The sequence below is a fragment of the Colossoma macropomum genome, unplaced genomic scaffold (assembly GCF_904425465.1).
Source record: "Colossoma macropomum unplaced genomic scaffold, Colossoma_macropomum, whole genome shotgun sequence".
NCBI lineage: Eukaryota > Metazoa > Chordata > Actinopteri > Characiformes > Serrasalmidae > Colossoma > Colossoma macropomum.
Window position 1 is genome coordinate 9862899 of NW_023494797.1, and position 13061 is coordinate 9875959.

At 39.0% G+C, this 13061-nt stretch overlaps 1 protein-coding gene across 1 annotated transcript in view; it reads right to left on the minus strand.

Moving 5' to 3' along the window:
• Window positions 1-1582: 1582 nt before the first annotated feature.
• Window positions 1583-13061, minus strand: part of map2k5 (mitogen-activated protein kinase kinase 5) — an 81959-nt gene continuing 70480 nt past the window's right edge. The window contains exon 22 of the mRNA XM_036584245.1: window positions 1583-6161. Coding sequence (XP_036440138.1) covers window positions 6051-6161 — 111 coding nt within the window. The 3' untranslated portion in view covers window positions 1583-6050. The remainder of the gene's footprint in view (window positions 6162-13061) is intronic.

Consider the following 13061-nt stretch of genomic DNA (forward strand, 5'->3'; position numbering starts at 1 on the left):
AGCACCCTGGCTACTCGCTGCACCTCATCTGGCTGGACTGCCATACTGTTTCTAGACAAAACACCAGGGAAATCTAACGTTGCAATACAATGCATCACAAAATTTATCGTTTCTGATTTAAGCAAACTGGAACAGACACAATACACAGTAGTTTTACAAAAACTAATTAATGAATATTTGCATAAATAGAGGAACATGAGGAAAAGTCAACTGGTAAACACTGTCATTGATGCAAAGCACCAAAAGCTATTTGAGTGCTAATAGTGACCCCTTGTGGAGACTCTTAAGCCTGCCAAACGTGAATGAGTTACAAGTGAGATGCACGAAATATTTTGCATCTAAAAACAATTAATCCAAGATGATGACATAATGGATTGACATCCAATCAGGTACTCGTTACTATGCAGTTGCTATACCCTAGTTGTAATTTATCATGATAACACTTACATATTGTCATATTGCCCACCCCTAGTTTCTGACACTTCTCCAACTGTTTTTGTGCTACTGACGGGTTAAAGGCTGTGGCTGTGTGGCTGAGGCCAGGCCAGTGCTGAAACGCACGGCAGGATTTATAGGACAGGACATCCTTCTCAGGTTTCTGCAGCACAGTTCGTCTTCATTCTCATGGGCCCTCCACGTCCCTTCATGACATGGACGGAGGGCAACGAAGAGGTATTCCAGTGGAACACTACAGCTTCAGACATACTATACAGCTATGCATGTCCACAGAATTACTACAGAATGACATTCCAACATACCTTTCAACAGTATATGGGTCAATGACAAAGAAGGCCTTTCAAAATGATCATTTAAAACATTCTTATTAAAAAGGATATGATGCACATTTTTGCATCTGGATCAATCTATTCAAGCTATTGAATCTATTCAATATATTTGTTCCGCAGCTTTTATAATGGTATGAATACATTTTTAAACAGGATTCTCAATTCTAGCACTGAGACAAGCATCTCAACCACACAGTCAGGTGGTGCAGCCACACATTAATAAAATATAGAGTTATTTACCACTACTAAAACATTTATACACTAGTCTTTGTACTTAGACACCTGTATAAACCTTTGTCCTTGAGCTCAAGTTTACACCTACATTTCTTTGCAAATAAAGAAACATTATTATAATAGTAAGACATTTTCAGGCTTTTCCTGGGATCACACCACCAGCCTAACCAGACACAAAAATGTTTTTTTCTATACTATGAAAGACCAACTAACCTTGGCATTTCTCAAAAAGCATGCCAGAAGTCCTTTTTGTTGTTGTGCTGCGCGACATTTGAGAAAATCAGAATTTACAGACAGACATTTTTCAGTGAGTTAAAAACTTTTAAAAGTGTCCTATTTAGAGAGCTCAGAACTTCCATTCAATGTTAAGAACATTTGTTTTCATTTACTGTAAAGTTATCATTTTAGAGATACAAGGTTTTGTTGTGACAGCAATGATAGACGGTCTAACATCTGATATTATTACACTCTGGGAGGCATAAATGCCTAAAATGAATTTATTTTGATGCACTAAAAATACTTTCACATAAAAGAGGTGTTGTAGAATAAAGTGATATATGGAGTGTATTTAATAAATGATTTTATAGGAAATTAATGTACTTGGACACACACCACAAAAAAGCATGTCATGTCACTGACCCATTGGAATCTAAGGGTAGACTGACCCAGAGGGTAGACTAGCTTAACCACTGCAAAGCACAAAGTAACAGTAAACAACTAAGCAACATCAGGTCCAATAACTCCAATACTGAGTTCCCAGTAGAACCTCCTACAGTGCATCTGGCATCTACTAGCAAGTGCTATTCTCTTTTGGAAACATTTTGGTCTAAAACAAAATGCTAAACCTCAAAAATGAGTAACAGCAAAACAGTCTGGGCAGCGAGCCAATAGAATCAAACAAAACAGAACCCAAAAAACATCTTTGGAACCAAATGCAAGCAAAGTGACACCATTTAAAATAAACAGAAAAGTACAAATCCAACAAAACATTACTTAAGTATGTAAGTAAATGAGGCTGCTTACTAACCACTAACTTAGTTTCATCAAATGGAACTCTACTGTTAAGGCTTACAGGTAAATAACAGTGAATGAGCTTTAAATACTGCAGCATAGCGTCGCTGTCCAAAGAAAATCATGTATCTCCATTTTTCTCCAAAATCACTTGGGGGGGGGGGGGCTCTTTACATTAACTTACATTAAAAAGTAAGAGCGTTTTTGCCCACTCCTGTAAACTTACTATTTTAGAAATAGTTGTTTTTCTTTGGACAGTGACGATGAGTAGATAAATGAAAGAATATCAAGTCTAAAATATAAAGAAGAGTCGCGATTGATACCTTTGACAGAAGTGTAGAAGTGGCACATGTGCAAACATGACAAGGTCAAGATCTCAGTGCATGAATGAAGAAATGAAACTAGCATATAAACAAATTCATTCTAAGTCCAAACAGATCATTGATGACAAATGACTCATTCAGAAACATGACAGTGTAAGGAAAGCTGCTTGGTGTCTCAAAAAACCTTCTGCAGCTTGCTTTTCAAACAGGCTGTAATATTTTTAAGTTTCTCAAACACATTTAAACACCTGACAGTGTAAAAGAGATTCTCCCCGCTAAGCAGGAAATGATGTTTCAAACAACGGCAGGAGAACAAGTCATTTTTGAACTTAGCTGTATTTTATATTAACCCTAATGTCTTGTTATAGCCACAATATTTTCCAGAGCAAGACCATTTCAGCTGATAGAGGAGAGAAAACGTCACATTATTTTTCACAATAATGATCAAGCTTGTGCTGTTTGTTCACCTACAAATGGATTCAGACAAATAAATAAGCACTTAAAAAAAGATACAGGAACGCTTTTGAATATCTTCACAGAAAAAGCATTTTCAACCGCACCCATTAAAACAGCCTTTTAATGGCTAGAATAATCCGTTAGTTCTTTTATATTAAGAGAGTGAAGTGAACTGTTGAGAAGACATCATCAACAGAGGCAGTAAAGTTTTGAACGGTTTTCATTTACTCAGTAAAAGTCCAAGGTGTGCAAACTTTAACGGCTTTGCATTATGTGGCCAAGGTCAGATGGCAATATCAGAGAGCAACTCAGAACAACCACACTTCTGTGTTTTTACAAAGCAAATAGCTGTTGGATATAGTGTAGCTCAACCCTTTGATTAAAGACTAAATACTAAATAAAACCTAATTAACAAAAGAAACCTTCACACAGTATACATGAAGATGCTTTTGGTGAATGAATATTTGGCAGCATGTTTAAAAACCCATCTGAAACCTTCAAATAGCCTTAGTCTAGGGAAATAATGCTCTACTGTATAAAATCTTACTGGAATTTTCTCAGTGACTGATTTTTGAATCTCTTTTTTTATGTAAAGTGGTGTGGGGTGTCCTTAACACTTTAATATAGACTATATTTCCAAAAGTCTGTAGACTTCTACTGATCTGTTTCTTCTGAAAAACATGGCAGTTTGCTCCCATATCTATAGTAACAGACTCTCCTCTAATCAGAAAGCTTTACACTACAGCACTGTGCTAAAAGCAGAGACAATCCGTCTCATTAAGTACAAGTTATTCTTTTTCTCAGCATCAGGATAAAGAAATTTAATGTGTCCACTCTTTGTCTTTATCACATCCTTCATTCTTTTGGGTAGACTTGCTTTCAGTTTTTCAAAGAAAACTGTTTTTGAAACTCCCAATTTTCAGTCTTAGGAGTTGGTTTGCTTTTTCTGCTTCTCATAATCCAAGCAGTTCCAAACACGTTCAGTGATGTTGAGATCTGGACTCCAGGGTGGCCAGTGCGTTGTTCTGAGAACAGAATTCTACATTTCTATCTATTTTCCTAGAGATTCGACGTTTTCTATCTATTTCCTTTTTGTCAGTCACCTCTTCTAGACAGCTAAACAGTCATTCAGGGACATATTGTTGAGTTGTCTTCTCACAGTGCAAGGATGGACAAAAACACCGGTAGATTTTTTTTCAGATCTGAAGCAAGAGTGGAACTTGATTTATTTCTCTCTCTTGAAGCTTCAAGTACTGTTTATCTCAATTTTGGTGGTCTACCAGGTTTCACATAGTTGTTAGGAAACCCATTTTCTTTTTTTCTCCTAATTTGTTGAATCTCCTGCTTTTCTTGTTTTTTCCTTTGACTTTGTCCTTCTTTAACCAAGCAAATTATCTTATACCTAATTTCCTCAGAAAATTATCTAGAAAAATGAAAAACTTTATGTTTTTAAACTTTATTAATGGCTGTTTTGACTGGAAATTAAATCAATGAAGAAACAGTACAGTTTAAAGAAGATTTTTAGTTAAGCTCAGTTATCTCAAACTTTAGTTCCTGAAAGTTTTTCCTTTGACTTTCCCCTTTGTTACTCAAGTAGATTTCTTCAGAATATCTCCCAAAAATGAATAACTTGTACTTAATGGCTGTTTTGACTGGAAACTAAATAAATGATGGGACTTTTGCACAGTACTCCAGATGTTGAAACTGGTTGGTCAGGTATCACAAACTAGATCACAAACACCACTCCATCCAGAGGTACTGGATGATGCTTCATCACTCTAGAGAAAAGTAGGGGGCTTTATACCCCACTAGCCTTTGCCTGGCATTGGGCATGATGACCTTAGGCCCATATGTAACTGCTCTAGAGCATCCCATTCTATTGCTAATGCCTATTTATGGAGATTATACAAGCTGTGTGCTCAGATAAACACCTGTGCTAGCAATGGGTGCCCCTTAATTCACAAATGAAAAAAAGTGTGTCTGGATACTTTTGGACATATAGTGTATACCACGCCTCCACTACTTCATTTTTTGGACTAAAAAACAAAGAAGAAAAGTACAAATAATTACATGTCGCTCATACAGTATTAATATAACAGGCAGATGTGGCGGGTAGATGCATCTGTAACATATGAGCCACGTTAGTCAGCAGCTGTCAGTGGTTAATAGAACAGTGAGCAGAAATGATTTACCCCCTGCAGTGGAATGATTACATGGAGAAGTGGGGAGGGAGGGTGATGCTGATTTGCCGTATGGATTCCTAAGAGATTAGTGGGGTCAGTTCAGTTAAACACTTAAGATATACTGGCATTGGCATTCACATACTCAAATATGTACTTAAACAAAAGGTTAAAAATATGAAAGTTATAAATCCAATTCTCCCCACAAGTTGAAATAATAGCTAAGTAATATTTGTCTACGATTGTACAGTGGTGACGTTACATACCGGGTTTCCATTATTTGGTAGAACTGAAATTCCTCAGACAATATAAACTACTGCGTGCAAAACGTTATATCATTTAGCACTGTCTCCAGGAGAATGGATACATTAGCATTATGCTAACTCATTACGCTAATTTATTTGTTTCCTGAGATGCTCTGCTCTGATTTCTGTTTACAAGTGTATGTCCTGTATTAGCACTGCACTAATATTGTCTACTACAGAAGAAATGTGCCATGTCTTAACATCATGCTAATCTTTCATGAAAGAAAATATCCCAGTGCTAAATGTCCCAAGGTTAGTGCTTGGCAAATGCAGTCCGATCAGGGTTAATTCAGCTTGATGAACTTCATCAGGCACAAAGTGAGGCAGATGTATGAGCACAAGATGTCCAAGCTTGTCAAAATATACCCACGAGGGTTTCCCATGACCTGACATCTGGGTCAAACTGCAAAACGCTTATGCTGCATTATAGAGTGTCCTAGCCTGTCCTGTTTTGTGAAATTAATGCTATGGATCACCCTTTTAAGCAGCCCTCGCTTCATGGTCCATCTGCAAAGAGGCCATTTTCTCAAACATTCACACCGCAGTTTGCTAAAGCAGTGGGGAAAAAACACAAACACACAAAAAAAAAATCAAGCTGTAGATTCAGGGTTATTGAAGCCAATGGCTGCAATGAAAAGTCCTCTGGGCTCTGTGCATGGAGTCGGGTGGTCTCCTTCAAGTAAGCTCAGCCGATATACCCCTAAAGACTCAGTGAAGAATGAAATATGACGACTGGATTCCACTTCCCATGATGCCTCACATTAGTCCCTGAGCTTGCTGGGATTTGCGGTCCTCCAAGCTTCGGCACACCCACATGGATACCACCTCTGTATTGCCATCATCATACTGCTTGATGAAGGGGTGGTCCTGGAGAAGAGAGTAAAAAAAGAGGGATGGAGGTTTAAAATAGTTCATTTTTGATTGATCTATATTGATCTTAATCAATATATATGATTTATAGTGTACAGTCCACCATTCTGCACTCATGACCAACTACAAGGATGTTAACAGTGAGATATACAAGAAATGAGTTTGAGACGGAGTGACGGCCTGGTATACTTCTTGCGCAGATGTTTGTCAGGCTCTAGAGATATGCTGTATATGATGTAATAGTGGAGAAAACGACCAACTACACACACTGAATGATGGCTTCACTTGCGTGTCTCACACATGGTAGCTAGGAAGATTCACTGTGATTCGTCGGTGCAAAAAGGGCTCAGACGAAACAAAACTGCAAAAAGTATGCAAGCTTATAAGGTGGTATCAGTACAAAATTTACTAACAGTACAAATTTCTATACTATCTATTACAGAATCACAAGCAGAAATACAGAAAACAGCACTAGTTTTCTGATACAGAACATGCTAAACACACATAGGTCTACTGTAGTGGCTGTGCTGTTGTTACTAAGCAGCTTCTGCTGTTGCAGTGCTCATCACTGGCTGGCCAATTACAGCAATTCCTGACTGGGGCTTTAAACTTTAGAGATAAATCGGCTGTGACAGACTGTTCTGTTTAAATGAATGTGTCTTCTCTCATTGCTCTGATGTGGTGTTTCTGGCAGAGGCACTTGTGCTCTGCTAAATTGTATGGGTTAATACCAATTAAAAGAGAGAGGATTAAAGGGGTGTATGAAGTGAAATTAGAACAAGTGATCTAATATACTGTCAGGAAAAAAGGTACAGTGCAGGTACTTTTTTCCATTGTTCAGGGTACAAATGATGTAGATGTACCCTCAAAGGTCCAACTGTGTACCTTATTTACATCTTTGTATACATATTTGTATCTTTTCATGACAATTAAAACAGAATAATAAAAAAAGCCTGGAGACAAAACAGGATAGGTGGAGTCAATACAACTTAGAAAAAAATAATAATAATTTCAGTGGATTTTGGTATAATTATGTTCCCTAACTAAAGGTACTGAAGACACACCCTTGAGAGTTCCACTGCATTGACAACGGGTTTTTTCTTAGAGAGCTATCTATTGAAATCCATACAATCATATACACTATCAACAATTCCTTAACCTAATCACTGCACAATACGGTTTATAAGTACTAGTTCTCAAGTTCACGTTATCCCTGCTATAACAAAACCTATACTGAAATGGTAACTTTATGGGAGAAGAGAAAAACAAACATTCTTATTGTTAATGTACGCTAACATAAGAAGATTTTATTCCAAGTACCTTTGGTCCATTTCTCTTGGTTGATTCGTTATAAAATGTTCATATAATATACATATGACACTATACAGCTAACAATAATAACTTGAAAACTAATAATACCATCTGGGTCATTCTTTTTCTTCTTATTATTATGATGAAGCTGTTGTGCACAGTTATTTAAAGAAAGCCTTAAAAAGGGTTCTATACAGCACCAAAAGGGTTCTACTACTATTAATGTTTTTAACACTACACAGAACCCTTTTTGCTAAGTGTATGCTGTGTTTCTCCCTAACACTCTCTCTCTCTGTGAGGACAGAGCAGGCCCATCAATCGTGCTGTCCTGCTAATGGTGAGCCTGTGTCTGTGCCACAGTGAGGTTAATCACTCTCAGCTCCGGGTTCTGGAGAGGCCCGTGCTGAGGGCGAGCCGTACTAGGCACCCATCTCATCAATCACTGGGCCCGGGCGCAGGCCTACACGAGCCTACACCAGCTCCGGGCCCAGATGAAGAGGAGTAATATGCAACTCCGGAGCTGAACCCGGCTCTCTGCTGTGACCCTGCCAGCCTGGACGAGGGTTCGACCCTGTAGAGCGGCCGGGTTTTTGACCCAGCGTGGAGAATAAGAGCGTTGAGAGCACGCTTGGGAGGAGACGCAGTCAAGGAGAGGACGCCGAGGCGCATGCGGAGGAAGGAAATATATAAATAACATGCGTCCGTACATACACACTCAATGATCAGAGCAAGCAGACGCGAGCGCTTGGACGATGACAAGCGGCAATAAATCAGAGCTCGGACGGTCACCTGCTTGTTTGGCTGGACTGTGACAGGCCAAACTCACACAAACACACACCCCACCACCTGTGTGTCCCTCTGTTCTGAGAGTGTGTCTGTGTGTATGCGGGTGAAAAGAGAAAGAATTAGCGTGTGTGTCTTGGAGCATGCCAGGAACAGCACCTCCATTAATTAACCCACCTGCTGCTAACATTGCACCCATGCAGGGGAAGTTATTAAGAGAGGAAAAAGCAGAATAAATACTCTTTTAGTTAGGTCATTATCAGCTCCTGCTTACCTCTACGCCGTCGGACGGGGGGAAAAAAAAATCTCATTTAAAAGTGTGGCTACATTAATCACAGCCCCATATCAAAGTGTGATAATCACCTGAATTCTCCATTAAAATAAAACTGCCAAACCCAGGGGAAATCTCACCTTACTCTTTAATTGTTTCGAGTCTGTGATAGGCTTTTTAATCTAAGATTAATTTATGCTATTTTAAATAACTCTACATATGATTAATAAGCTTGAAAATTAAAAGGAGTCTAAAGCAATTATAACAAGTGGTTGGTCATCACCTCATTAGAACGTGTTGCCGAACAGTGACGGCGGAGTGCAATGTGTGTCGCTGTGCGTGTGCATGTGGCTGATATCGGAGCACGAGAGAGACAGACAGAGTAAGAAAGGTGAAGAGGTCATTGTTATAACTAGGTCTTTGCAGATTTGCATACTAATGACATGCTCCCACTGGATACGGACAGACGTATGTGTGTATGTGTGCTCAGACTAGGCCAAAGCTTCATGAATGCTGATCTCTTAATTCAGCAGTCACCAAGGGAAAGACTATTAGTCTACATTACAAAAGAGCAGGGCAGCCAGACTAGCATTACATCCTGTGGAATGACTCTCAAACGAGACCCAACTGCATGAACTCACACCCATAAAAGTGTACTAATTTCCTTCTGACACAAGACCGTTTTCAGGACAGGGCCAGATGTAATCTTGTAACAAGAAGACACATCTCAGGACAACCTGTTAAACTTTTGGTGTTGCTTACTAGGATTCTTGCTAGATATAGCTTCTGAGTTCTCCTATTGGTTAGGACTTTAAGCACTGAATAAGAGGCCTAATGTGCTCAACATAATTGCTAATCACAATAACTATCAGAATAATTAACAAAGTGACAGAGGAATCAACCAATCACATTTTGATTGAAATGGAAAACAGTGGCAGCAGCTCTACAGCAGGCAGGCTCTCTACTAAATCACTGTGAAACTGCTACAATGTAAAATATATATGCTAATATATCTATCACAAGCTTCAAGTAAAACGTGCAATGTCTTTTAGAAGCTTCAAATGTCTGTGTTTAATATAGAACTGCCCTTTTCAAATTTTCTGTCCCACCTTAAACAGTGTAACAGTTACATTCAGGTGCCAACACACTTTCTGTTCCACCTTGACTGCTACAGAAGTTACAATTTGGTGCCTAAACGTTTGCTCTTGTGCCTCTGGTGCCTAGAACCTAACTAAGGCCTTTTCAGAAATTGTCTGTGTGAATGGCCATAAGTTCAGCGCTCACAATCTATGGTTGAGGTGGGTTTTTTTCCTAATAATTTGACCATGTTTTTACATTTATGGCCAAAACTGAAGGCCTAGCTTTAATACTCATGGTTCACCACCGCATATTTCCCAGTAGTTACGTGTATATTTTGCACTCTTTCATGCTCTGTTGGCATGATAATTTAATTGTTTACCAGAGAAAATATATAGCTTTAAGGTTTAATTACCCACTTGAGAAGTTTTGCTTTGTGAATGTAAACATTTTTAGCCTGTATGGATGCTTAAACGTGAAATTTAGCCATAGACATGCTCTCATGCTAAGCCAAAATGACGGCAGAATTCAGAAGATTTTAGCTAAGAAAAGGAATGGGAACACTGTAGCTTGACTAATAGCATCCGTGACAGTGGTGCTCATGCAAAGTGCCAATCAAGCAGAGCTTGAAGATCAGGTAGCGACAAGGGTATCCCACTACAACCTGCCAACAAATTCCTATAGTCTGTGCTCTTTTAACATCAGAAGTACAATCAATAACACAAACAAAACAACCTAGCTAGGGAAACGCTATTAGCAGCTAGCAGGATTGTTTTTCCCAGTTAATTTGCCACAATTCTGACACAAATGATTCAGGACACTACAATGCTGACTAGCAAGAGGGTCGCTTATTTTGACATCTGTGCTCTGCAGAGCTGCCCCCCCAGACAGATTTAATCAATCAAAAAGGCTTCTATGAAGAAGTCAACAAATCACCCGCTGGCTAATGAACAAAGAACAGAGATCTTTAAAACAATGACCAGCTAAAAACTAGCTAAATCAGCCCATTCATCTAAAATGGAAATTCTTTTTTTAATGTTAAGCTTCTTATACAAAAAATACTCATACATTATCTATTTTGTCTCTAATTCTTGGTTATATATGTAACTCTTAATGGTCCATTTTAGCCCACTCTTCAACAAACTTTGTGTTTCATGTGCAAGCAGAACATAACATTGACGCTCTCACATTTCAGGATGACAAGTGTAGGGCGCATAGGTCCAAATCTGTGACTGGTTCAACAGACATTTTTCCTTTCTTTATTGTGCTGCATTTACCTTGCTTCTTAGTGTCCAATGCATTGCATGATTGAGTATGTAAATTCTATGCTCAGTATAAGAGAAATATGCTCCAACTTACACTAGCTACACTACTGTTCAAAAGTTTGGAATCACTGGTTTTCTACAATATAAAATTAATTTAGTTTTGGATAAATGCATGAATTTGGTATGCTAGACCTACTTTAGTATGCTAGATAGCTAACATCCAGAACGCATCATATTTGAAACGTACATAACTTGACAAATATGATTGTAAATAGATTATTATAGCATAGGGTTTACAACATATAATAAATCAAAATAACTGATATACTGAATAAAAAACAATGAAATGAAAGGTAATGAAAATTAACAATAAATATAACAAGTGACTCCAAACTTTCAGACAGTTGTGCAAATGGTATAAAGCCCATTCTTTGAATAAATATCTAGTTTGACTATAATTCTCTTGGAAAACTAAACAAATAACAAAAACATACATTAAAAAAAATAACTGCAATTAGTTGACTGACAAAATTTCAGTCAACCAGGAATGCAACAGATGATTAGTTGAAGGCTGGACTTTCAGGGGGCAACGCTAGTAATCTGACCTTTGTTAAGTTCTGTGTGGTTAGGCGAGCTGTGTGAGTGGTGTGCACTGTCTCTTTGGGGGTTGAGGGCCACAGCAGAAAGCCACAGTGCTAGCAAGCTAAAAGGGAAGATCACCCTCACGGGACTCCCAAAACGTCCTCAGTGTGCTAATGTGTAAACAAGTCATCAGAGCAATGTCAAAGGGCTTTCAAAGCCCGCTCTCATCCTGCTCCCCACGGCACGGGCCAGAGGCATTCAGCAAGGCTGCAGATCTCTTAAAGGGCCTGTCCCATGAGAACTACCTCCACACAACACACAGGCTGCATGCTGTGGACAAAATACTAGTACTGCGATTATGTTGTTACATACTGTGACTGCATGTTACATACTAAACCTTGCAATGTATTAAAACCACTTTGGAGAATCAGTATTGTAATATGATTGAAGACCAGTCTGCATGCATAAAAAACCCACTGTGATTGGTTAGAGTGGTCATTTGCAGCCTTCTGTGATAGCATGGCAACATCTCATGATAAAGAATAATAAACTAAATACATTTATTGTAAGCGCAACAGTCAGACGGCACCCATCAACTGTTTAATTTCCAGGCAAGAAAGACATTAAGTGCAAGTTAGAGATTAGGAAATTTGGAAGTTAGGGGATTAGGAAAATCCACTAAGAAAGGGGAAAGTCAAAGGAAAATTAGTGGGAAGAAGAGGAATTTCCAAAACTGGAATTCAAAAAATTCTAACACTTCTAACACTGTACAAAACCTAGTAGACCACCAAAACAAGACCACCAAAAAAACAACTGTCATCATTATCTAAGCAGTGTTTAAAAGTTTCTTCTTTGAGAGATAGGAGAAAATCCATCTCCACTCTTGCTTTAGATCTGAAAAAAAAATCAGACATCTGTTTTTGTCGGTCCACTGCGAGACAACTCAACACAACGGATCTAAAAGGATGCGTAGCTGTCAAGAAGCCGTCACTGAAAAAAGGAAACAGAAAGAAAAGAAGAAAGAAGCTGCTGGTGTTCTCAGAACAGTGTACTAGCCACCCCAGAATCCAGACCTCAACTACTAAATACATGTTTGCTGTTTTTTTGTGCTGAAAAATAAATAACTTGTACTTAATGGACCTTTTGACTGGAGGCCTCTGACTTCTGCACAGTATGATACACATATGCAGATACAGAATCACTAGCAAACAAAAGCAGACTCAAACATGCTCTTTTTTGAGCGCACATATGCCAAACCTCAGGCCTCTTTAGAGAAGGAGGGGGAGGTCTCTCAAATTTGAGAAGTGGGCGACAGCATTCTATAAGCAGGGCTACTACGCTCTTTTGTCCCAGGCAGCATCATCTGCAGCAGCTGGGGCCTGCACCACGGCGAGCTCCTCTGGGACTGGGCCAGAGATGGGCACTGATGGGGAGGCGAGCTGAGGGACAAAGGTGCTAAAAGGCTGAGTGACAACAAGAGAAACCCAGAGGGAGGGGGGAGATGTCAATCATCGCACAATCATTGCTAGAGTCTCTCACACACAAACAGGAGTCTGAATCATGCTCCAGGATGCCAGGATCAGCTTTGTGTTTGTCACAGACATGCTG